The following is a 26488-nucleotide window of genomic DNA, read 5'->3' as shown; positions in this document are numbered from 1 at the left end:
CTGAAGCTAACACAACATTGTAAATCAACTATACTTCAATAAAAAATTTTTTAAAAAGCTACCAAAAAAGGGCTGTATCATTTCTGTCCCCATGTGACAGGCATCCTATGAGGTCATCCATGAAGTAATTGAGGAAGAAAAGAACTCGGTTTGGTCTGAGAGTCAGAAGATGTGTGAGTACTTAGGTGCATCATACTATAAAGAAACAGTTTATAACTGTAGCAGTGGCGAAGGAAACCCTTGATTCATGAATGCATAGAAAATGACAGCCCACCATTCCTGCCACAGGAACCCTCTTCTTATTCTCTAGGGAAATGTGACTTACTCAGATAGGAGTAACATTAAAGGAGTATGCATGCAGGCACTACAGGGGATATGAAAAACAGCAGCCACAAATTTATTGTAAATAATGAAAATGCCCTGGAAAAATATGTTGCCACAAAGACGATTAAAAGCATCACCCAAATTCAAAATGGTAACTAATGAAGCAATTACAGCTATAAAGGCAGACCCTAGAGCAGAATTATAAGAACTCGAGGAAGAAGTAAGAAAAAAAGAAGGGTTGCTGGTGGGCAGCCGAAGGATATGAAATAGCCACTGAGAGAATTGAGGGAAAAGAGGGTAAATGAAGAAACAAAAAGACAAAAATGAAAATAGTAAAGAAATGGTGCTGAGATAAAAAAGACAAAGAAGGATTAGAGAAACAAGGCAATATGGCCAACACACGCAGAGCTGTCATTCCAAAGAGGAAAGTCAAAGCAATGGAACAGAATCCTTATCTTAAAATATAACTCAAGAAAATTTTTCTGAAATAAAAAAGTCTTAAGTCTGTTTAATGAAAAGGCACCCATTGTATCAGTGACAAGTTATCCAGAATGGTCAAAATAAAGAAATGTCTCAGAAGTTTTGAAAAGAATCCTTTTAGGCAGTAAGACAACAAGATAAAAAGAGGTCAACTTCAGACTTACACGCAGAGACATTAAACCTTAGTGCATAGCAGACCAGCACCTGGGATATCAAGCCAAGAAAGTGGGAGCCAAAGATTTTTCTATCTGGTTAAGCTCCCCTTCAAATGTAAAGACTCAAGTAAAAAGAGCTTTGGATATGCCAGGATTGGGGTAATATTCAAACTGGGGTGGGGGGAATACTAGGGGATAGGCTGGAGACAGACATGACTTCAACAGAAAAATGTCATCAAAGAACCACTGGCCAACACCCCCATGTTCACTGCAGCATTATTTACAACAGCCAATATGGAAGCAACCTAACTGTCCATCAATGGCTGAGTGGATAAAGTTAAGATGTGGCATACGTATGTGTGTGTGTGTGTGTGTGTGTGCGCACGTGTTATACACACCACACACACATAGTGGAATATTACTCAGCCATAAAAATAATGAAATATTGCCAGTTGTGACAACATGGGTGGGCCTTGTTGGCATTATGCTAAGTGAAATAAGTCAGACAGAAAGACAAATACTATAAGATCTCACTTACATGTGGAATCTAAAAAAAAGTCACCTCATAGATACAGAGAACAGATGGATGGTTGCTAGAAGCAGGGGATGGGGGTTGGGTGAAATGGGTGAAGGGGGTCAAAAGGTATAAACTTCCATTTATAAAATAAATAACTCCTGGGGTGTAATGTACAGCATGGTGACATTAGCACAGTATTGTATACTTGAAAGCTGCCAAGAGTGTAGATCTTAAAAAGTTCTAATCACAAGAAAAAAAGATTTTTAACTGTGTATAGTGACAGATGTTAACTAGACTTGTGGTGGTGATCATTTTGCAATATATACAAATATCGAGTCATCATGCTATATGCCTGAAAGTAACATAATGTTCCATGCCAATTATACCTCAATAATAATAAACAAAGAGCTAGTAGCCAAAACCCATCTCAGTGCATTTTAGGAGAGGTTTGTCATCTTTATGAATTTAAAAGGAATACCTTTATGATCCAATATTAGATGAACTTTCTGTAGCTATATAGATGTAGATACACTTTAAGAATTTTTCTGTTGCTAATTTGTTACACTTTTTTTTTAATCTTTAATGGCTGTTGAATATTACAAAATGTCTTTAATGTGCATATTGAGATAGTCATATGTGTCTAGTCTCTTAATGCTGTGAATTATGTGAATATTTTTTCTAATGCTAAGGCTTCCTATCATTACCAAAGAAATTCCATCGGGTCATGTTATTTTACATTATTGATAATTACTTAATTTTACTGGAATATTTATTAAGAATTTTTTCATCAGGTTCATGAGAGAAGTTGCATTGAACTTTTCCTTTCTCAACTGACGAATTGGGCATCTTTCCTTCTGTTCAGATCTCTGGAGGAATTTTTTATATGACAGGGATTACCTTTTTCTTGTAGTTTTCATGAAACTATTTGGGTCTGGTCTTTTTTTTTTCTGAGTAAATTTTAAATGAATGCATCAATTTCTTAAATTGTTATGGAGGTATTCAGGGTTCTTGTTTTCACTGAGTTTTGAAGAATTTATTTTTCTAAGAAATTATCCACTGAAGTTTTCAATATATTGGTATAAAATCTATTTATTTTCTATTCTTATGATAGATTTAGCTGTTGTACATTTATTCATGTTCCTTTCTTCATTCCTAATAATGTTTCTATGACACTTTCTTTTTCTCACTTTGGTAAGTTTGTTCGGAGGTTTCTTGACGTTACAGTATTTTCAAAGAACAGCAACAACACAAGAATCTTTACAGTGACTGCCTCTGGGTGACTCAGATTATCTTCTTTATTTTCTTATGTATTTAACAAAATTTCCCCATAAATGTATATTAAGTTTATGAACCTCCCCAATAGTGCCTGGAATAAAATGCTACACCTTTGCACAAAATAAAAAATGTGGACTGAATAGGAGATTTCATAACTGGTTGAACAGCTTTCCCTAGATGGTATATAAATAATTTCATGAAAAACCATGGAATGGTCTCTAGTGATATGCATAAGCCTTTCTTTTTGGCCCTATTTCTAAACATTTTATCACCAACTTTGATGGTGATGTATTAGACACATTATGAGATTTATACTATAATACATCTTGGGAAAATATTTAAAATACTGGATTTCAGATTTAGTGTTCCTCCAATTTTGACAGCAGAGCATTCTTTTTGGTAGTCCAAATGGCACTTTTAGGTGGGTGAATTAGAAACAAGCTGTCTGTTTCTTAAGATTCTACTGCCATTTGCTGGAAAATTTTGTTAATAAATAACCAACTAAGAGAACTGCTAATATAAATGGTGTTCCCTAGAATTAGAATGTGCCCAACCTGCCCAATAGGAAGGAGTGGCCCTGGGCTAGAAAGACATCATTGTATTTATAAGATAACATTTGATAAAGATTAGTATAATATTCCACATTATGTTAAACCATCTAAGTGCACCGTACAAAGTAAGAGAAAGATGACCATATGATTTCACGTGAATGTGTGGCTCACAGTTTTTGTCTGGGTGGGGGACAGGTTGGCATGGCTGCCATACAAGCCGGTCCACTGATGGAAATAGCGTGTTCATATCCAAAGGTTTTCAATGGACACTGTGAAGTTCGAATTCAACCAAAATACTGTTTACACAATCATACCCTAAATTAAGAGAGATGCTGCTTGTCTTGGAACCAAATACAGTTTGTCCACTGTCAGCTAAGAGGGCTTGACGTCCTGCTCTTGGAGAACTGCTGAAGGAGCCAGGTCTGGTGAAGATGGAACAGTGAAGACTCTGGGACAAACAATAGTCTTCATCCAACATTTGCAGGGCTGCCTTGTGGAGGAAAAATGTGACTTACTTCACATAGCTCTACAACCCAGTTAAAGAGAGGTGGGCCTGGATTCATGGTTGAGAAGTATCTTCTAAAAAGGGTGTCAAGAATGGAAGCTGTTTCTGGGGTGAAAATTCAGGGACTCTCTCTAGAGGTTGTTTGGTAACATGTGCATAAAACCTTAACATGTGGCAATCCCATTGGCCCAGTGAGCCCAGGAATTTCTACTGAGAAAGTAATCAGATGCTTCTTGAGGCATGCGTAACAGTGAACGATCCGGATATGTTACTGAGTAAATAAAGGAAAAGAAAAGAAATGTGGAATAAAAAACAAACAAAGCAGAACGGGGGCAAAAAGAACTAGGGAAAGAGAATGAACTCAGTGGAACAGAAACTACTATTATAAGTACAGAGGTGGAAAGGAGCATGAGCTATTATTAGAAAGTCACCAGTCAAAATAGGCTTGAATGCAGGCCACTGAGGCAGCGGCCCAGTTTTTTTGTTAATTAGATGAGAGAATTGTGATTGCTAAAATAAAACTCAGATTGAGGATCTCTAGTGAAGTGAGGTCAACAAAAATAGCTAATAGATGAGAAATGCGTTGTCTGCAAGTGAAGAAACCTATTACTGATGGGTGTTAGATGGGTTGTAATGTAGAGAAAAGAAACAGATGCGTGTACGGATTATTATACACCGTAAGGCTACGTCAGTAGAGGGCTTCAGGACGCAGTCTGCCAAGGGGACGCTGGCTTGGGGAGCGTGCACCCCACGCTAGGCAGCGGGCCCGATGCTTGTGGTTGTCTCCATCTGACACTAACCAAAAGGGCAAACAAGCATCTGCAGAATAGTTATTCAAAATTAGAATATTTAAATTATTTGAAGATACTAAGATTTGCTTATACTTCTTCTTCTTTTTTTGAATGGAAGAAGAGTGCAGAATATTTGGGAATACTAACCAGAAAAACTTTTCCACATTTTATTGAAAAAGACATTTATGACCATTATTCCTAATGGTGAAAAATGGAAAAAATTTCGAATGCCAGATAATCGAGAAATGAGTACTCTCACCATGGTGTATTAGCACACTTGAATAGCCACACATATTTTCATTAAAATGATAGACATTAAAAATAATAAGCATTGATTAAAATGATAATCATATATATGCGTACAGAATGATTGCTCCATTATTTTATGAAACTACCAGCAAATTCAATAGTTCCTTCCTAACTGCCAGATTCATGGATAGACTTTGCTTTTTCATTCCATGTCTAACCTGACCCCTCTTTGGTAGTTGACCTCACTGAACGTTTCCTATTTCTTGAAGTCCTCTTCTTCCGTTGTTTCCATGCTGTTTTGATTTCCTTTCCGTCCTTCTGTCTTTCTGGCTCTTTAGCAATGTTTTCTTTTGCTTCCTGTCTGTGCTTTAACATCTTACAGCCCAGGAAGCCAGTCTGTGCTGCGTCATCTTCTAACTTACACACACCCCAATGTGATCTCACTCACGCTCAGACTTTCTTCTACCTTCTATGTGATAACTCCCAGCTGACCTGTCTCCAGCCCTAACATCTTCCTGAACTCCAGAATCAAAAAGTCAGTTGCCTTCCCTTCCCTCACCTGAGGATTTTTGACCAACCTGGCACCTTAAAGATATGGTAGAAAGATACCTTTTCTTCTCTCCATCTTTACTGTTTCTAGCCTCATCAAAAACCACAATCATCTCTTTTCTGAAATATTGTAAAACCTTCCAAGATAGTATTCAAATAAATGAATGCTCGCCGACGGGACATCTTCAACTGAATAGTCTATAGGCACATCAGAATACGTCTAGAACTAAACCATCTTCTCCATCCAAACTTATTTTTTCTCCCACATTACCTGTCTCATGTCATAGTACTGACATGCCCCCGATTTTTCAAACTATAAATTGGCCATCATTTCTACTCCTCTCTTTCCTGATAACTTAGTCATTTCATCTCCAAGCCTAGGCAATCTAACATATTTTAATCATGTTTTTTCCTTTTTAAAAATTCCTACCATCGGCATCCTTCCCTCCTTACACTGTAGTGAGAGATTCTTGAGGTCAGGAGCTGTGTTTTTCAACGTTGTATTCCCAGTCTTTAATAGAGTGTCTGACATGTAGTTAATGCACACAAGTGTTTGAATTTAAAATGATATTATGTACAACAAAAGGCAAAAATATATACAATAGATTAATTGCAAATGTGTAAAATGTATGTACTTAGATTTATAGATATTGGGAGGATATCTTTAAGTGATATAAAGAATGGGCATTTTAGTGTAAAGTTAAATGAATAAAAAACGAGCATCAAGTATATAATTAATAGGCAATAGTTTTAAATAGTTTAAAATGGCTTAAAATATAGGCTAACATAGTTTAAATGGTTGAGTAGTTTAAAATAATCTAACAAACACAGAAATTAGTCCAATTGCACATGAATGAAGTAGCCAGGGACCACTGCATGTATCTTTTTTAGCTGATGTGTGCTGGATGGATGATTTCACACACTCTTCATCCAAAGTTAAAAAAAAATGATTAGGTTTAAAAAATATATCACATATTGGGCGGTAGATTCTGTGGTAGGTAGAGTAATGGCTCCCCAAAGATGACCACGCGTTAATCCACAGAACCTGTGAATATGTTAGCTTACACGGCAAAAAGAGACTTTGCAGATGTGATGAAGTTAATGATTTTGAGATGCGGAGATTATCCTGGACTATCCAGATAAGCTCAGGGGAATCACAGGGGTCTTTGTAAGTGAAAGAGGGAGGCAGGAAAGTCAGAGAAGAAGACGTGACCATAGAAACTGAGTGATGTGACTGCTGGCTTTGAAGATGAAAGAAGGAGCCAGAGTCAGGGGATGCAGGCAGCCTCTAGAAGCTGGGAAACTGGCAAGGAAATAGGTTCTCCCTTAAATCCCCCAGAAGGAGCACAGCCCTGCTGAGGTTATGATTTTAGCTCAGTGAGAACCGTTTCAGACTTCTGAGCCCCACAACTGTAAGGTAATAAATGTGTGTTTTAAGCCACTAGATTTGGGGCAACTTGTTACAGCAGCAACAGGAAACTAGTACAGATGCTGTAGGGTTTCATTTCATCAAAGCCTAGTGAAATTGTGTTCTCTAACAGTAACTTGTGCAGCGTCTCTTAAATCTGCTCCCTTGTTTCAGTTCACGTTGCTACCACCATGTTTTGAGTCTTAATAATAATAAGAGCGTTTACGGAGGCATTATGTGATGTCCCTGTCCAAGCAGTGTTCCACAGCTTTTACATGACAGCCGCCCAGTCAGTCCTCTCAGGACCCCTACGTGGTAGGGATTGTTACTATCTCCATAGTAAAAAGGAGGAGACCAAAGCAGAGGGAGGTTAAATAACTCACCAAGTTGCCTAATCAGTAGAACACAGGGTTTGAACACAGCTGTCTGGCTCCAAAGCTGCACTTGCTCTTTCTAGACCTAACTTCATGGCCATGGAACAGCATGGCTATCAATGAAGGGTCCTCCTCACCAATTTACTGTGGATGTACTGCGTGGCCGGCTCCTGGAGGGTCAGGGACAAAATGCAGAGTGGGAGCAGAGTAGGGCTCCCGGAGAGGACAGCACTGGTGTGGACGGGAACAGCAAGGAACCACCGGGCACCATGCCCCCAGCCGGATGCCCCCCGTGCACGGCAAGGACTGACAATGGTGGGTGAGAATCTGGGCAAAATCCCAGGTTAGTCCTTGTGCTTCTAGTGAAAAGTTGATTTTGCTTCTTGAACACTAGGTATTTTATAGAATTCCGTCTTCAAAATAACTCTGCAAGGTATTTTTGTAAAGGAAGGACTAGAAGGTAAGGGAGGTGACATGGTTCATTTAATGCCATGTGGTGAGGACGTAGAGGAGCAGGCATTCACACCAGCAGCCCTGCCTGTCACCTGGGTTCACAGGAAAGTACCAGTTGGTTCTGACATCCTCAAGAGCTAGGCCATCACAACAGGGCGTCTCCTTCTCAGGGCAAAGCCTAAATCTAGTGGAACTCAGTATATTCAAGTAAACAAGAGACAGCTGCAACCACGTGGTCCGACAGAGCTTTCTGCGATGACGGGCATGCTTTACGTGCTGTCCAGCGTGAACACCAGCCACCCGCGACCACTGAGCGCTAGAAGTGTGGCTGCTATGACTGAGGGGCTGAATTTTTAATGTCATTTCACTTTAATTAATGTAAATTTAAATAGCCACACGTGGCTGGTGGCTGCCATATTGGACAGCACGGAACTAGACTATTGTACTTAAAAGGAGCCCTAGGGGCCACCTGCCCTCATTTCCCCAAATAGGGAAATTTCCTTTGCTCCGTCCCTGACGTGTTCATCCAGCCTCTCGTGACACATTTTTAATAACAAGAAGCTCTTCGCCTTAACTTGGGATCTGATGCCTTTGTTAGGAAAAATCTTCCTGATCGAACAGGTACATCCCCAGGCATAGGATCTGGGGATACAGTTGGGTTTTGTGTAATAGACCCATTTGTTATTCCCTGGGGTTATTCCCGAATTTGCTCTCCCTCTGCTCTTCTCGTGCCTGTGAAATTTTAGGTCTCCCGGGGGACCCCAGCTGCTTCTCAGTTCTCTGGGTGCCCAGTGTGGTGCTGCCATCGCAGAACCCAGGCGACCCCATCCTGCCCGCCCGCTGCTGAGCTGAGCACAGGGTGCTGCGTGAACGCGGGGATGGTCTCCCTCCAGCAGTTCTTGCCGGCGGCCCAGATTTCTTCTCCAGGGCCTGGGCAGCCCTGCTGCCTCTCGGGGCAGAGCCTGGTGGTGGGGCTCAGCCTGGTTGTCGTCTGATGCCTCCCGTGCCCTTCTGGGGAGTCTGCTCCCACTCTCATCCTCACACCATTGCTTGTCCCTAGAGATGCAGCCCAGAGAGTTAAACTGCTCGGGCTGGGCTTCCAGGCTACACCATCTCCGCCATCTTTGGGAAACTCAAGTATTTTAGAAAAAATATTCCTTCTCATCCTGTCAACTAGAGACTCAGTCCTGCCCTCCATTTACTTATTCTCATCATTGGGGTGGTTGCCTAGCCCGTCTGCTCTCTTCCTTTCCCTAGACTGGTCTTTCCCTTTCCCAACGAGGAGTCGCTCTCCCAGAGTCCAGTCTGGGTCAGACAGGTGCTAAATGAGTCTTGGTTGAATGAAAGACTTGTTGAGAATGGCTGTCCTTGTACACCTTTAACAGGAGTTTTCATTACACACTCACGATCTAAATTAATGGAAAGGGACTACATATTATGACAGTTGGACGGATTCTTCTCTGGTTGAACCTAAGAAATACCGCGCTACATTCTGTTCATCCATTAATCTAATAGAAGGTTCAAAAACACCAATGAGGCTAACTTGACATAGCTTAATTTTACTGAATTCTTTCATTCCTTAGTTACTGTCAAGTCTCTGTTAAGTGCATGATTAACATTTCATTCTTCTGCACGGGGGTCTTTTATGAAATGTTGAACCAAGAGAAAGTGGAGGCTGGGGAACATGTTAAGATTGTGTCCGTTACTTTAAAGGAACTTCATCTGGACTTAAAGAGAGAGGGGAGGGCATTCAGTAAGGGCTTGCCGGGACCCTGAGTTATGTGCGATGAGATACATGGACATGAGGAAAAATCCACAATGAGCCGAGAAGCAAGATACTAAAGACTGTGTGACTCCCAGGTTCATAACTGAGCATCTTACCTCTCATCCTAATGGATTTCAAAAGCCTGTCCATTCTGTACTATTATCTATTACAGGGATTTGCTTTAAACCCTGCTAGTACTCCCTAACAGCACGATTTTTTTTGATACATGCAGTCTCGTCCAACCTGACGGACGTGAGTGCTCTGCGCTGGGCATTGTATTGCTCACTCAGTTCAGTTATATAGGTGATTAAGAAGCCTTCTAGAGGTAGACCTTCAGGGAAACGGATCTTTTCCTTCAGACCTGTAGTAATTGAACAAATAGTAAAATTCGTGACCTTCCCAAATATTTAGTTTAACAATTTGGGATATGTGGAACTCATGCACTGAGCAGAATTCTAGCTCACAATATGCCTGAGAAATAAGGATCTGGTCTCCCCAAAGGACAAAAATACCAAGTCACGCTGACTTATAGAGAAATTGGGTCTGGGGATTCCTAGTTTACTTCCTCATCATTTCAGTAAAATTATTTCTTATAGAAGAAAACATCCCCAAATTAATCCAAGCAAAGGAAAGCAAATGGACAGACAGTCCCTATTTGGACGTAACCTTATAGTGTTTTAACAATGTCATAACTACCATCAGGTCGGCAGTCTAAAAGGATAAATAGTATCCTAAAAAACATAAGCACAACAGCCTTGAGTAATGGTTCCTGCATAGGGTGACATGCGATTTTCCAGTTACAGGAAATAACGTCGTTCTAGTCCAGTTTAACATCACATGTCTGAATTTGCAAATGAATTTCATGTTACTTGCTTTCTAACATGGCCACTTTCCAAACCAGACTTATTAACTTTACACCTAATCATAGAGGTAGAATCTGTTTTTTTAATCACAGTTAATCATTAAAAAAAAAAAACTGTCATTAAAATAAATTCTCATCCAGAAACAGCCCTTCAGGAAAAGATCAAAGGAAACATTTCCCAAGCAGAGGCAGCCTGCTCTGGTGGGGAGTGAACAGAGTCTGGAATCATGCAGATCGGGGTTTAACTCTCTGTTCCGTCATTTACCAGCTTGAGCAAATTAACTACCTTCATTCTGTGTAAAATGAGGTGTGGACAGCTGCCCCAGTGACTTCTAGAAATAAGACAATATATGTGAAGCATAGACCTGTCGAACTTTCTCAGTAAGTTACAGCCCTTCTTGTCTCCCTTTTCCCCCTCCTTCTTCTCCTTCATCGTGGTCTTATTATCATTGGCATCATCATGATGGCGTGGAAGCGCATCTAGCATGTGCTGAGAATGTGTTAGTGCCCCATGTGGGCAGAGCGCCAGCCTGGGAATTAAAGGGCCTGCCTGTTCCTAGAAAAGTCAGCCCCTCTCCCTGGGTCACAGCTGAGGAAAAGCAATGAAGGTGATGTAAGACGGTGTCTGTTCAAGCCGAGAAGTTCTTTTATAGGATGAGCCGATCAGGAACTCTTGGTGCCTGTGATCAATTGTCATTTTCATGAAAGGGCTGCTGGACTGCAGCCTGGGAGGGCTGCCAGTTCAATTTACCAAGCCTGGGACAGTTACTTGACCTTTGTTGGACTTTATCAGGGTTTTCTCATTTATCTGATTTTATCAAGAGTCAGTTTATCAAGAGTGGATACAGATTCCCCTCCTCCACCCCATCCTCATCCTTGCCGTCTCTGTGCACCGTCCTCACCCCACCATCAAACTCCTTAGCTTAGATCTGCTTAATGGGAAAGGAACGGGCAAAGGTTTCAAACTGTGCTTCCAGAGCCCCCCCTTTAGGGAGACTTGGATGCTGGGCAGTGATGAGAGGGAAGGTGGTTTGGGTTTGAATTCTCCTGTGCTTGCTTCCGTGTGAGTGTTACAGCCACTCCTTGTCCCTATCCAGGGACACTGGGGGCCCTCATATAAAAGGATATGGTGTTTGCATATAGCTAACACACATCTTCATGTACTTCACATCAGCTCTAGATTACTAATAATACCTAATGCAATGTAAACGCTCTGTAAGTAGTTGCAAATACAATGGAGATGCTGTGTCAATAGTTGCTGGCACACAGCAAATTCAAGTTTCCTCTTTAGAACTTTCTGAAATTTATTTATTTATTTATTTTCTGATATTTTCCACTTGCAGACCCCGTGGATATGGAGGGAGGACCGTTCCATGTTTAATATATTCTGCTTTGTATGAACAGGGAATTCCATGGTTTAAAGAGGTCAGAAGGTCTAACTGTCCTTTGAAGTTCTTTCCCATACTCGGACTGACGGTGCCTGTTCAGTCCGTAGAGAGGAAAGCCTTAACGAGATGCGCTTTCTAGAAACCTTAGCCGTAGACTAAGCCACAACAAAATGAGTCCCAGTGCCTAGAGTGCAAAAAGCAGGGGGTGGGGCCAGTGGCCGAATTCCTTGAGTATACAGAACCCCAGGATAAATGGGTGCCTCTGCTCCGTGACCGAGGGACGCTGACAGGCGGGCTAAGAGGAACTGGGGCGGGGGGGGGGTGGCATCTACTGCTCTCTGCGGCCGGGGAGCCACGGGCACGCTGGTCTCTCCAGGCCGCTGTCTCCTCATCTGTAAGCACAGTTTTGGGAGAGTTTCCCATTCCAAGTTATGTAATGAAATAGCTAACCCTAATTCCATTCGCTTAGTAGGGTGCAGGGGGAGGGGGGTGAACACGGGAGGGAGTGTAGTTAACGTTATGTGTCTGAGGAAACGGAAAAAACTGTATTTACAGATGACGTGACTATACATACATATATACGTACATCTCAACAAATCCACCAGAACTGGCCAACGAATTAGCAAAGCTGCAGAGCACAAGACCAACACACAAAAATCAACTGCATCTCTACACGTCAACAACGAACAATCCAAAAAGAAAGTTAAGGGAAAAATTCAATTTACAGTAGCATATAAAAGAATAAAATACCCGGGAACAAACCCAACACAGGGGGCGAAAGACATGTTCATTGAAAACGTCACGTGTCTGCGTCCTAAGGGCCGTTTCACTGCCGTCAGGGGAGGCTGAGATTATGGCCTTGCCTTCCGGGAGCCTTCCGGGGAGTTCCGTGACGCCGCGCCGGGAGATGTGGGGGTGATGTGACGCGTGGCGTGGGAGACAGAGAGGAGACAGGCCAGGTAGTGAAACTCTCCATAAGCAAGGACAATTTGGAGGACAAATGAAGAAAGAGTTTCAAATTTCCTATGGTGGCATAGCTATAGGAATCGCTTTATCTACCCATCGAATCTAATAAATAACAGGTGATTCTGGGATTTAAAAAAAAGGCATTGTCCAAGTCAAAAATAAGCATTTTTTAAGAAGCATGAAAGCCCACAGGAGACATTTTTGATTGACTGTTCAGTTCATGAGATCACCTGGCATGAAACGAGATGTTTCTTTTTTGGGGCTGGGACTGTGTAAGTCAAGTATGGCAAAGCGACCTACACGACGATTTCCAGCCTGTGGGTCTGATTTTTCATCAGCATCGCCACACAGCCCTCACGGAGAGTTCTTGTTCCTGGTGGATTTGCTTCACCTCCTTTGTGAAAGCCTGAGAGAGAAGGCAGCAAGGGGGAAAACCACCTATTTATAGGCGCTTTTGACTAAAAGTGTCTGCGCAGCAGGCCGTGGAACACTTCCAAGAGGCGGGAGCACAGGAAACGATCTAAAACCAGGGAGAAGGCTGGAGGAGTGTGACGGGGGGTGACTTGACGTGGGACTCGTTTTCAGAAAGATCATGTTTCATTTGCAAACAAATGACAGTTACTTTCACTGACACCCCCTGAGTTACCGAGAAACCAGCTAAACTTCTGCTAGTTAGGAGAGGAGGAGAAGGAAAAAGATGAATTCTCCAAGGATTACAAGTGGCTGGGGGCCTTTCAGGGACTTTAGGAGAGCGGCTTTCTCTGTACCTACTTACTGCTGGGGGCCGGCGCTCAGACTGACGCCGGTAGCGCAGCCTGGGCGAGCAGCTGGCCTGTGATGGAGCTGGCTTCCTAGGGCCGAGAGGAGTGATCAGGGACTTCGGTCATGAGCTAAAAAGAGTGATGGACAAGGGCCTGTTGTCCTCTTCCAGCCGTGGCGGGACTCCCACCCACTGAAGCTGTGCTGGTGGAAACACCCCTCAGAGAGCCCAGATGAAGCAGGACCAGGGGTGAGTGGGCCAGGTCCCCTTGCAGACAAGCTCTGCACCTGCCGCTGCTGATTAAACCTGCCCTGTGGGCTCACCAGAGCTGCCTGGAATAAGGCGGCAGGGTCTCGACAGACTTATGAAAAGAAAAGTAGGTTTTGTCTAAACAAAAGCCCGAGGAGGCTGGACGCGTTGCATTCCATCAGCACATACCGAGTCCTGGAGAAACCTGACCCACTGAGGCCGAGCTTTCAAAAGACTGACCCTTTGTGATCTTTCCATCTGCAAACAAAAGCTTTATGTGGTTAGTTGGCACATGGGGCGAGGAAGCCTGAAATCTGCATTGTGATGAAGACCTGCTACCTGTCACGGGCAAGCTGTCCTTGGCCACGGAATCAGATATGGTCAGGCTAACCTTGGCTTAATGAAAGTTAGATCAAGCAAAATACAAAGGAAGAAGTGATCTATGAAACACTTGAAGAAACGGTGAAGCCTGACATCTGAGGATTTGTAAAGTCAAAACATTTCATACTACTTTTTTCATTTATTTCCCACATTTGAAGTGAAATATTTTTCTAAGACCTCAGCAAACCTAAGAGTTACATCATTATCCTTATTTTGCAGATAGAAACGGAAGTACTACGTAGAGAGAGCGCCAGGCTGTGTGGGGAAGTCAGTGGTGACAGGCAAGCCAATGTTGTCATCCGTTAGACTCTACTGCCCCCTTCAGTGAATACAGTGACAAATGTAGTCTGACAGTTCCCCAGCAGTGGGCTAGAGTGTGCTTCTTAGATTATCTCTGTACTGGAATCATCCCACATCTACAGAATCAGCATCTCTTGGGTTGATGCCCAAATCCTCATTTGATAAACATTCTCAGGGTGGTTCTTGTGCACACAAACTTAAGGAACCATTGCTCTAAATAGTCAACAATAGGTACATGACTTCCTCACAGTGAAACCACTGGGATGCAGCAGGGACTGACGGGGTAACAGGAGAAACATACCCATTTCTTTTTTTTTTTTTAGAACTTAGAAATACTACCCTGCCGTTTGTAACCACAGAGTTACAGATTGCAGGTAATTTTTCAACAACAGCTGTCTTCCTCTCTTGTGAATCTTTTAAGCCACTGTCATGCTTCAAATCTAAGTTTCAGGTCAGTTCTTTGCCTCCTTGTGCCTTGACCCCCCTGCCTTAAAAGGATGGAGAAAGAAGGAATGAGCTAGTCTTTGAAAAGAGCCTTAAAGGTTTTCAAAGATGTTTAAGACATAACAGGGGAAAGAACAGGGCTGTGGCTGGACAGTGATTGTGCTAGTCTCAGCCTGCTGCTGACCATCAGGGTATCTCTTTAGGGTATCTCCCATTTTTAGAAAGAGTGGGATGGACTGAATAATCTCAAATAATCCTTCCATAAGGGGGTTACTAGGGGAGAAACAGGTAGGGAGGAGGATGCTATGTCCACTGTGCAGGGAGGAGTTTGTGAATGAGGAGGTATACTAGATGGCCTTCCACTGAGAAGGTTCTAGAATTCTAAAACTATCATTTTCCTGAAAAACAAAAAAACAAAAAACAAATCATGTACCTTAAAGTTTCAGAGCCCTGGAGACTAGAATGAGTAAGGAGTGAGGCAATCGTGTGCATGTACGGTACACAGCGGTTAAAAAAGTAAGGGGGACAGAGGTCATTTCCTGTCATTGTTGTCAAATGTCCCTTCATATAAAAGGGACTTAGCTTCCACCGGGGGTGCAGGACACCCCTAACTGGCTTATACTAATGGTCTGAGATTTAATATAATCACTGTAAAAGCAAGGGAATGAGTTTTCTACCGGGATCTATGAAAAACCTGTTTCCTCACTTCACGGTCATTCTCGTTTCATGGACTGGGTAAATGGTACATTTGACATAGGTCTTATGTCATGAGTCAGAGGTCAAAGAAAGCATATGTATAAATGCATATCTGAGAAGTGTGGGCACAGAAATGCCCTTGCAGACGTAGCATGAGTATGTGACCCATCCACAAGCACCCAGCGTCCAGAACCCTGCCGTCTGCTTCGTAGACAGATCTGTGATAGCAGGAGCCTGAATTCTGTAGGAAGTTTCCCAGTTCTGTGAGAACAGTGACTTAGACGCGCCAACTGATAGAGAGGAGTGACTTAAAGTACTTGAAAGAAAAGATCTGTCCATCCAGAAAACCCATTCTGTGAATGTAATTCGAAGTCTATTTTAGAAATGGAAACCAGGCAGGGCATATTGCTAAACTTCAAGAAATGGAAAAAAATCCACTTTTTTTTTTTTTTAAAGATAGTCATGTATTTTCTTAAACTTAAAAGATCAGAGAGTCAGAAGAGGTCTCTCCTTGGTCATACGAGTGTCCCCAAGAAATAAAAGTGCTAAAAGTAGTGGAAGAGAAACCGGTCAGGGCCAACGCAGGAGTGAGGTGATGTGTATCCCCTTACCTTCTATTCCCTCCTTCACCTTTGTTAATTTTCTGACAGTAAGTAGCTCTTTATCTTTACCTTTTAGCTGCAAACAGGACTGAGTTAAAGGAGAATAAATCATTCACTGAAAAGAATGAAAGCACCCTCTTCCCGTGGTTTCAGTCTAAGAATTTATGAAAACACTTAAATATGCATTTACAGAAACAGAGTAAAAAAAGCACTTTCCCTGTGTCCTAATATGTCCCAAATGCCAGCTCCTAGGGATACAGCCTGAAGGTGCTGGATGAGCAAGATGGTTTTGAGCAGCAGATAAAGATCCCCTGATGTGAAGTTCCACATGCATGTTATTTTTATCCAACAGGAAGAGTTATGGGTTCAAAATTTCAAATGAGTAATAAAAATCATAGTATAGTCCTATAACTCCTCATGGGTTTCATTAATAGGAACCTGAGTTGACCTGTAAAGGCCAATTTTTATTTTTCTCTACCTAGCTATCCTGGCAAACAGAAAAAAATCTGACTGGTAAGAGGTACTGTAGTTTGAACCAGATGAAGTTTCTGATTTCAGCTGTTTTGAGCTATGAAGACAGAATTTCTCCATGATTCAACTTCATGTCAAGGAGCACGGTCAGATACTAAGAGAGGTTGTTGCCTCTGAACCTAAAACCCAAATGGTAAAAACCTAAGCTAATCACCAAGTCAAAGCCAGCTTGGCAATATTGCATATATATTTTTAGTGGCTCCTCTAAAACCTCAGACAAAACACCAGAGTGTTCTACCGTTCACAGCTCCCTGCGTCAGGTCGTGGAAAGCCGTGGTCCCAAGTGGACCGGAGATTATGGATGAATCTTCCTCCACAGCATGGGAAATGTTTACCCTGGGCTCCTGTATTTAATTTGCAACTAAGCAAACTGTCCTCGAAGGAGGATGGAGAAAGAGAAAATAAAGTCCACTGGCCACTAGGAAATCCAAAGCTGGTTTCCTCAGTCCTCTGTGCTAAGCAGTGCTGCACCTTCCATTAGGGGACTGGACTCTGTGGGGCCATAAAGCTTGTGCCGTGAAACCTCTGACTGTGGCTAACCAAGCACTTGCAGTGTTACTGAAACTGTCTTTAGAATAATGAAAATGCAGACCAAGAATAATAAAGTTATTTTAGCAACTTGCAGGAAGGATTTCCCATTTCTATTTGATCTTTCTTTTACCATCGCTGACTTTCTGGACCCCTGCTTTTCCAGTGTTTTGCCAGTTGTGTCCCCTGTCTCAGTGCTGGGATGTGAGCAGCAATGAAAACTCCAGAGAATCAGAGAGAGAATTACCAGAATCACCAATTCTACATTCAGAGTTAGGGTCAGTAACCTCATTTTTCTATCAGCAAAGAAGGACATCTCTACTGAGACCAGGGAAAAAGAGGCAGAAGATTGTACAAGCCAGATAGGAAACACATTCAAGAATCTTGACACTTTTTGCTGGATTATTAAGGCAGTTTAAATTGAGAATGTACAAAACCATCAATGTGGTTGATGGTTTTTTTTAAAAGACAGCAAGGAAACATCGCGGTAACCTAAGTCACTAGCAGAACTGCTCAGCACTGCCACACATTTCATATAAAGTCGTTTTTAAAAACTGGCTTAACATAATTTAAATTGTTCTAAAACAAGAGGAAGGAAAATCTCAGCCTGGGAAAGGAACACCCCACTGGGCAAAGACTGACATAATCTTGAATGGAATTTTGAAAAACAGTTATACCTGCATTGAAAAATAATCCTGGGTTCATGCAAATTATGAATAATTCTTCAGTGATCTTTGGTGGGGTCTTACTTAACCAACAGGAAAACAAAACCACAAGAAAATCCACAAAGAAACCCCAACCATCCAGAAATTCTGATTTTGCAAAGCAACAGTAAGCACTCAGGATTCTTGTCATGGAAAACAACAGATCACATTTCAATCACTAGACACACAACGTCCTCCTGTAACACTCAGCACCTTAGATCACCTGTCAGTTAAAGATGTTATGAAGCCCCTTGGAGACACAGATGTGTAGGTATCTGATGTCTCTACCTGTTTTCTTACCATCTGTACACAAATTAGTTTTTAGCTCTTTCAGTCATACTAGCCATTATTTAGAGAAGAAATAAAATAGCAAAACTACCCCCCCCCAAAAAAACCCCCACTTGAACCAACAACACATTATCACCAAATACAAAGTAATAAAAGAGTTGTTCCCAAACCTGGTCAGTCCTGCCATTTCTTGAAACTTGCACACACACTGAAGAAACCCACTCAGCCTTAAAAAGGTCGATCATTTTGCTCTCCTAAAATTTCATCTCTGAGTGCTTGCTTTCTCGGCTGCCTTGTGTGCGCTCGCCCTCCCTCCCTCTCTCTCTCTCTCTGTCTCTCTCTCTACTTCTACCGGAGAGCGTTTTCTTTCCTTTTTCCTGTTTCTGCTGCTGGATGAATGCAAAACACATGATTTCAAGAGGTTTTTTGTTGTTTGTTTTTTTTATGTTAACAGTTGGAAATCTAAAATCTTGCTCTTCCGAATGGCTTTCTATGCCAGTCACTCAACACACGACGTTTCCATAAAGAGGCACATACAGAAGCAAAAATCCTGCTTGCTTAAAGCAAAAACAAAACAACAACAAAAACTCTCTTTACTCCTCTGACCCCCTTTCTATTTTATTTACCTAACGGTTAGCACTTACCCTGAGATGTGCCATAAATGCTCTATTCCAAATGTACAGAAGCCAGCCACATCTCAGCTGAGAATTAAACAGTTTTAATGTCTTCAAATCCATGTCCCAGCTCCAAACCCTGATAGAGACAGTCACTGGCAGCCGTACAATAGTTCTAAACAGCAGACATCTGATTCTTGACATTTAAAAATAACAATATTGGGGGAAAAAAGGGAGTCTTTTTTAAATTAACTACAAACAGCTTGTGAGTGAGCACATAGCACCAACTGACTGTATTAACTGGAACTTGCAATGATTTCAGGCTACAGTATTTTACTTCTAAATCAATGTCAGAGGCCAAATACCCACAGACCTCTCTTTTCTATATGATCGTGGCAATGGCCTGAGCTAAATGATTTCTAAGTGATAATTCTAGAGAGAATCAGAACTGTGTTGGCATTTAGAACTCTATTATTGGTGAATATTAACTTATGTTCTGTCTTGAATCAAATTAGGGACATTTTGGTCATTCCATTGCTCACCTGAGATGGGTCACATTTCACATACATGCATTTTTAACTCCATGCACACAAGTGAGGGCAAGTGAATGCATACATTTGCTACAGAATAAAGCAAATATTAAAATGAATAAAATGCATTTATTTCTATTTCTGAAGCACATTATAGACTCAGACAAATCTGTGGTCAAGTCTTAGCTTTCCCACTTTCTATGCATGAGGTCTTGTGCAAATGGTTAAATCTTTTGTGCTTCAGTTTTGTCAGCCATAATATTGGAATAAATAGTAATGCTAATTTTACAAAGTTGTTTCAGGAAATAAATGGGATGCTCTGTGGTTTCTGGAGCATAATGGGTATATAATGTCGCTGCTTCCTCCTCTGTTTTATGTTTAGGAGGCGTAGGGACTGGGCACAGTAAATGGAGACATCCAGGCTGCGCGGGCAGACAAGTCAGCTTCGACCCGCTACATTGCCGTGTGTGAGCTGGGCGTCCTTGAGCAGGTGACTTAACCTCATTTACTAAATCTCAGTGTCTTCAACTGTAAACTACCTCACAGAGTTTTAGAGAGCAAATTAGATAACACTGGAAAAACGTCTACTTTAAGCATTTATTAAATGGGAGCTCTAGGGCTTACAACTCTTGAAAATGGCACTAATCAGTGCCCTGCATATGTGACTTAGGAGTTTAAAGATGTGGGCTGAGCTCACAGGCCTTCCAGACCAAGTGCCTTACTTTATAGTAGACGAAGGAGACCCAGAGAGCTGAAATGATGGTTCTAAGCCATTTCACTAGTCAGTGAGTGATCACCAACTTGTTGGTGGCAAATAGTGAATAAAACATAGACCTCTTATTTAAAGTTCAATGCCTTGTCCACTAAACTTTGTGATGTTGAAATCAAACACATTTGTACATCCAGTTTCAATATTAGTTGGTAATTGAAACAGTAACTGGGGAAAAAACCCTGTGTGTTCCTTAATTTGCCTCTAAGAATGAGCTTATAAATGAACTTATTTTATAGGGGGTGACAGGGGCTGGCTAACCCTATCTTCCTGAGAGGAGCTTCTACAGGACAGAGATTCTCTCTTCCCTATAAAGCAAGAAGAAAGCTGGAGAGGACGTCCAGTTCCCTGGAGTTTCCCACAGTCCTCCCTCCCCTTTTGAACGTCCAGCTCCTTCCCTTTCTTTATAGGAACTCTTCATCTCAGCACACTGATTGGGAAGAACACACTGCTCTACATTTAGTTTATTTATTAAACATACCATGTCCCCACATTGAAATATAGGTTTCTTTTTTCAGTTTGAAAGTCTTACACAGAATAGGAACTCAGTAAATGTCAATATTTGCTAAAGACGCTATGGCTTTGAGCTCAGTTTATATTTTAGGTGTTGAACTAGCTTGTTTTAGGGTTAAGTTATTGCTCAGTGAAGAATAGAAAACATTACATTTTCTCAATCTTTCAGTAATTCCGGGATTATAGATAAAGGTGCTTTGGCTATCAAGTCAGATTAGCTATTGCTCTGGGGAGAAAGTGAAGGAAATGGGATTAAGGAGGGTACTCATGTGACCAGTGTAATTAATGTTTTATTTCTCTAGTTGGGTGAGGTGTAAATGGGTGTTTGTATTTTTTCTTGATACTTTTCTGTAAGCCTCAAATATTTCATTTAAAACACTGGCTTAAAAGAAGGCAAATAATTTGAAAATAGAATTTCCAAATCTTTATGAGATCCAATAGTGCTACTATATTAAATCCATACTTAAATCTTCAAGTTTTCATTCTCATTTTATTGAAGAACTTTAGTAATAGTATGTTTACTTTAAAGACTTTTTCCCTCCTTGCTTACAATTCCATGCCCTTTATTCCACTGTTGTGTTGGGGTGTACTTGTAAGAGCTATTTGGCATCAGATAGACCTAAATCTAATTCCCAGTTCTACAACTTACTGGCCGCATGGCATTAAGTCACTTGATATTTTTAAGCCTGTTTCTTTTCTTATAAAAACTGTATGTTATTATCTCCAGCTCTCAGGATTATTATGAGAATTAAATGAAACAAAAATGTGAAAACGTTTGCTACAGTATCTGGTACACAGTAGATTTTCAGTTAGTATCACTTTCCTTCTTTCTTTCCTTATCCTAGCACTTTTCACCACTACTTGAGATTTTTACTTCAAAAAGATATAAAAAGGAAAGGAAAATGAATTTAAGGTAGGAAGAAAGTAGGCAATTATGTGTCATGAAAGCATTTCGTTACTAACAAAGGCTGGTCCTAGATCCATGTACAGTATCCTTCTTTAATCTGATGTTTCTTACCTAATCTCATCACTACTTATTAAAGTTCAAGTTTTTTTTAAATTAAATTTGTTTTTGCCACTAATCACAGAACCTTCATAGATAAAATGTATCCTCTTCTAGGTTCTTCTAAGTTCACACATCCTTTCTTCAAATCAGATATCTTATCAAAATACTCTATTCTCAGGTTCAGATGAGAATTCAGGTGATGAGATCTAGATGCTTAAAGAATTTATAAAGCTTTCAGCTGTAACCCTTATGATGGTCACTTCTGTAAGTTAAGAGGCTTGGGCTCTAGTCCTACCCCTGCCACGTACTAACTGTGTGACCCACTAGGCTTTTAGCTTTCTCTGAGTCTAGCTTCTCATATGCCAAACGAAGAGGGTGGCTTAGACGATTCCTTTAGCTCTGGCATTCTGTGAGTGGTTCTTGACGACTTATGCGTGAAACAGCCTTATAGTAAATTGAGCCATGCCACCTTAAGTAGGAAATATTGTGTTGTTTGTGAAAACTATCTGTGCATTGGTGGCCTGTTCTGAACTCTGGGGATGGGCTGTGGCACTATCCTTGCCCAGTGACTGTCGGCCTAGAATATTCTCTGGGCTTGGTGGAGGCATTTCCAAGAGAGTCGGGTTTGTCACAAGAAATCCAAAGAGAGCAACAAGATGAATGTTTTTGTGGAAGGCTTTTTTTTTTTTTCCTTGCATTTATTCTTAAGAGTGGGAAATGATTATGTCATGATTGTATAGTCCAGTAAAACTTTTTTTTTTTTTTTAAGATGACAGTAGCGAGGGAGGGCAGAGAAAAAAGACACTTTTAAAAAGAAAAATGTGAGGGTTCCTCTTATGGAAGGTTATGTCTTGGGAAAAATGACAATACTAAAGGGAGGCGTAGAAAAGAAAAAGACTCTTCCCCTGATATTTTTATCCAGGTGAAATCTGGTTTAAGTGGATTAGAGGGCAGCAGGAAAAACAGGAGGCTGTAGAAGAGGAGGAGCGGCCTGCCTTGGGCCGTATGTGTGTGGGATTTGCATGCTGATACTAATTGTATTTTATTGTTCAGATGCTTCCCCTTTCCCTCCTCTTCCCTGTTGTCCTGGATCTCTGCAGCTGTGCTTGTCAGGTCCCCACACTGGCTCCATCTCCACCTCCTCAAGGCACAGGGCATCACCCTGACTCCCTGTGCTCTGGGAAGGGGGAGGTTGGGTGGGAGTGTGGTTAGTGTTGGTAGTGGTGTGAAAAGTGCAATGGTGAAGATGTAGATCAACTTTCCCAAACTAATAGCTTCAGGCAGAATTAAATTAAAACAAAAAAACTGAGTAGATTTAATTAAACTCTTTCCAAAATTCCAAAGATCATCACTGACTTTTGTAAAAAGGTGGATTTATTTAAAAATACTCTGTATACTCCCCTTTTCTCTCCTCCCTGTCCCACGATACCTCAGACAAAAGAGGAACACAAAACATTAATAACTCCTTGCCTTTATTTAGGCGTGCTTTTATATCTAGTATCTCAGTATAACTGGATGAGGTTGCTAGCAGGCTTGTTTCCTGATATGAGCCCTCAGCCTCGGAAATGCTAAGTAATTCTTTCAGGTTCATACAGACAATTTATAGTAAGAGCCAAGACTAGGACCAGGAGAAAATACCACACAATCAGCAGGTAGACTTTTAAGCATTCATCCCTCAACATAAATGGTACCTGAAGGTACTGGCAGGAACGTTCTTGTTGACATGACTCTGACTTCATGGCCTGGTCCATGTTCACCGAGGCTTTCTGGTAAACCTCGCGGGCTCGGCTCACGGTCAGCGTGGAGGACCAGGCGCTCTTCTTTAGCAGCGGTGCATCCAGGGTGACGGGCAGGTTGGCGCAGGTGGAGCACTTGACGTCGTTGTTACTCCGAGAGGCCTTCACCGCCTGCTCGCTGATGGTGTTGTAGGCCTCCATGAAGTACTGCGAGGCCGAGCGGTCGGGGCACCGGCCCATGGTCATCACGCCGGAAGGGGCGTGGTAGATGCACATGTCGCCGTCGAGGTTGTCGTCGGAGCTCCACCAGCCCGGGGACGCGTTGGCGCGGGGCTTGGGCTCAGCGCGCCGCTCCTTGCTCTTGCTGCGCTTGCCGTACCTCACGGCCTGCGTCTCGTCGGGGCTCGCCTTGCCCCCGTTCACGCTGCCCTTGGACGGCCCCTCCAGGGAGTGCGATTTGGTGAAGAGTTTCTGGACCGAGTGGACCAGGTGGCGGATGCGGCCGGGGCTGTCGCTGCGGTGCTCCACGGCTGTGCGCTTGTACTGCAACGTGTGGTAGCCATCCCGGTTGAGAGGCAGCTGCCTCTCAAACTGGTCCAGGAGGTTGGCGGGGATGCGGTTGGCCTTGGTGGCCAGGTTGCGGGGCACCAGGGCGCCCTCGTCCTTGAGCTCTTGCTGCGAGGTGTAGTGCCGGCGCGGGAAGGTGCTGCTGGCCAGCGGGTCGCTGAAGGGGCCCACACACTCGGCCTGGAAGGAGGTGCGCTGAGTGTAGTAGGGGTGGTCGGCCGGGTGGGGCTCCACCGGGCTCAGCAGGTATGGCTTGCGGTCTGCGTGGTGCGACAGCGAGTCACAGGCGGAATCGCAGGTGACTCCGTGGTGATGGCTGCGGCTGCTGGATAACCCTTTCATCGCTGATGGGGCACAACCGCGGGGGTCATGGACACCCCGTGGTTAGGTTCCAGACCCGTCTCCCGCAAGGACCTGGGGGAATGAAGGAGAGAGGGACCATGGTTAACGCTTCTCGTGGTGAATGGCTATTGCTCTTTCGCGTGTGCAGGGTGCTACTGAGTTCGTTTTCTGACAGAACTCATGACTCTCCCTAAAAGCAGCTGTAATGCACTGTTGGAAGAGCCCTTTTACCTCTGTAGGGTGGGAAATCCCACTCCAATCATACAGGACAGACAGCAGGGGTGAAAGCTTCTAAACCCAGAAAAAAAACTATAAAAATGCTAAACTGTTCAAAAATGATTAGGAAGAAAAACTCCCTTCCCCTGCAGGATTCCAGTAACTGGCTGTGCCTTTCCCTTGCTGCTCTGGTTTTATTCTTAACTGTATGTTAATCCTCAAGCTAGCTGGCCAGAAGGGCTCAGTTTCCCTGGGAAGCTTTTGCTGCTCCCCGCTGCAGAGAGAACTGGTCCCCCCTGTGCTTTGCAGGGCGTCTGCCGCACACGCCCTGGCTGCTCTGGAATGCTTGAGCACCCTGCGGGCCAGCTCGCCGCTTCGTCCTCTTTGCCTCTCCCTACATTGCGCCAGGCTGGCCGTGTAGACACAGAGTGAACAGTCCATAAATGTGAGTGGAAAACGTGAATAAAAGAGGCTTCTGGCACTTACAACTTTTGGATCTGCCTTTGTACCTTCTTTCGCATACTCTGCCTCTAGAAATCTGTGGGAGCAATCACAGCAAAAAATCCCCCACCCCAGGTGGTAATTGGAGTTGGAAAAACTAATGATGTGGGAAATAGATCAGAGCTGTAGAGAAAACCCGCCCGTGTGTTTCTGTCACCAGAGAATCAAGAGTTTCCTCTCGACACACCGAGAGCTGATGAAGAAACCAATAGGCTTGAATTGGCTAGTCTGAATGTCAGGGCATCCCCTTTTCCCGGTTTAAACGTCTCTGGTAAATATTTTCAAGTGATTGCAAGATGGCCAAAGAAAAGGCTCTTAAAACGGTCCTGAGGAGGCTGTGGCAAGGAGGAAGCAAAACCATGGCACAAACTAATTTAGATGGAAAAATCCATTGCATGAGGAAGTTTCTCTCTATGAAACAGGTCCTGTTGAAGACATTTTTGCCTTTTAAGTATAGACTTAAAAATAAAAAACAAAAACAGCAATCCAGTTGCATTAGTCACATAGTTAAGTCTTATGATTCTACATAATACATCTCAGTATATAAAATATGAAATAATGCTTCAGCCTTTCCTTCTGAAGCAGTTGGGTCTTGGGTAGATATTTTTGGCTAAATAAAATGTGAAACTGGCAAGAGTTGAAAACATGAATTACACATATTTACTCCAAGATGTAGACGATTATTTGAAATCATGTATTCAATATTTACATAGATATCTTTAATTTGTGAGTGGCATTTCATGTAAGATGATGTTACCTGCGCACACACAGAGCAAACAAAGAGCCTTTACGATGAACTTACCAAATGATGTAAGTGATGATAATTTCCGTAGATTAAACATACACAGTGTAATTTTTACTAAAATTTAAGTGGGCTATTTTCAGCCTAACGACAAGCACTTATATTTTCATAGAAGGTAATCAATTGCATCTTAAGTTAACTTTTGTCGTTCTTTACTTAGTATTTGTAAAAGGATACTGAGATCTTATTTATTTATTTATTTATGTGAGTGAGGAGGTAATTAGGTTTATTTATTTTAATGGAGGTACTGGGGATTGAACCCAGGACCTTATGCATGCTAAGTGCTCACTCTACCACTGAGCTGTACCTTCCCCTGGATATTGAGATCTTGATCCTTTTTCTCTGTGATATGGGCAAATGAAAAATAGCAATAAGTGATCATAAACATTTCTAAATTCTCCCTCTATCTTTCTGGTTAAGGCCAGATAAATGACTTAATACCTTGGTCCTTTTCTAGAGAAAATATTAGAGTCTCTTCTACTCCCTTGTCTTTTAAAAAGGAAAATAGATTAATTTGTGATAATAAATTCAAGCCACACACTCAGTGACTTCCTGGTGAGCAGGAGCGGATGATCTAAAAGCCTCAAAGGCTAAAGACTCGCTGTGGACCCCACCCCAGAAGACCTGCTCCTCCTTCCCTCCTCCTTTACTTTCCTCTTTCCTTACTCATGAACTCCCTTTCTAGCCTACTTCTGCCACTTCTATTTTCCCCTCCGCTAATTAATGTTCCTGAGTGGCATCCGTGGTCATCACTTGCTCTAGCCTGCGGTGTGACTAACAGCATCCCCGGAGAGAAT

The 26488-nt window shown here is 42.3% G+C and overlaps 1 protein-coding gene and 1 long non-coding RNA gene across 5 annotated transcripts in view; one reads left to right on the top strand and one right to left on the bottom strand.

Annotated features, from left to right (window-relative positions):
- DLGAP1 (DLG associated protein 1) overlaps positions 1 to 26488 on the bottom strand; it is a 989257-nt gene that overhangs the window by 202412 nt on the left and 760357 nt on the right. The window contains exon 11 of one of the 4 annotated variants that reach the window (XM_032467518.1): positions 23219 to 24244. In XM_032467518.1, the coding sequence (XP_032323409.1) occupies positions 23219 to 24172 (954 nt within the window). In that variant the 5' untranslated portion in view covers positions 24173 to 24244. Of the gene's footprint in view, positions 1 to 18265; positions 18569 to 18739; positions 18926 to 23218; positions 24245 to 26488 lie in introns of those variants that run through there. The other 3 variants (XM_032467519.1, XM_032467521.1, XM_032467522.1) reach the window with 3 other exon arrangements.
- Positions 1 to 26488, top strand: part of LOC116659680 — a 92119-nt gene that overhangs the window by 54232 nt on the left and 11399 nt on the right. Inside the window, exon 2 of the long non-coding RNA XR_004315049.1 lies at positions 19622 to 19729. This is a non-coding gene — a long non-coding RNA (uncharacterized LOC116659680). The remainder of the gene's footprint in view (positions 1 to 19621; positions 19730 to 26488) is intronic.

The sequence above is a fragment of the Camelus ferus genome, chromosome 24, assembly GCF_009834535.1.
Source record: "Camelus ferus isolate YT-003-E chromosome 24, BCGSAC_Cfer_1.0, whole genome shotgun sequence".
In the NCBI taxonomy this organism is placed as follows: domain Eukaryota; kingdom Metazoa; phylum Chordata; class Mammalia; order Artiodactyla; family Camelidae; genus Camelus; species Camelus ferus.
Note: the sequence above shows the minus strand (reverse complement) of the source record. Positions and strands in the feature narration are given on the sequence as shown.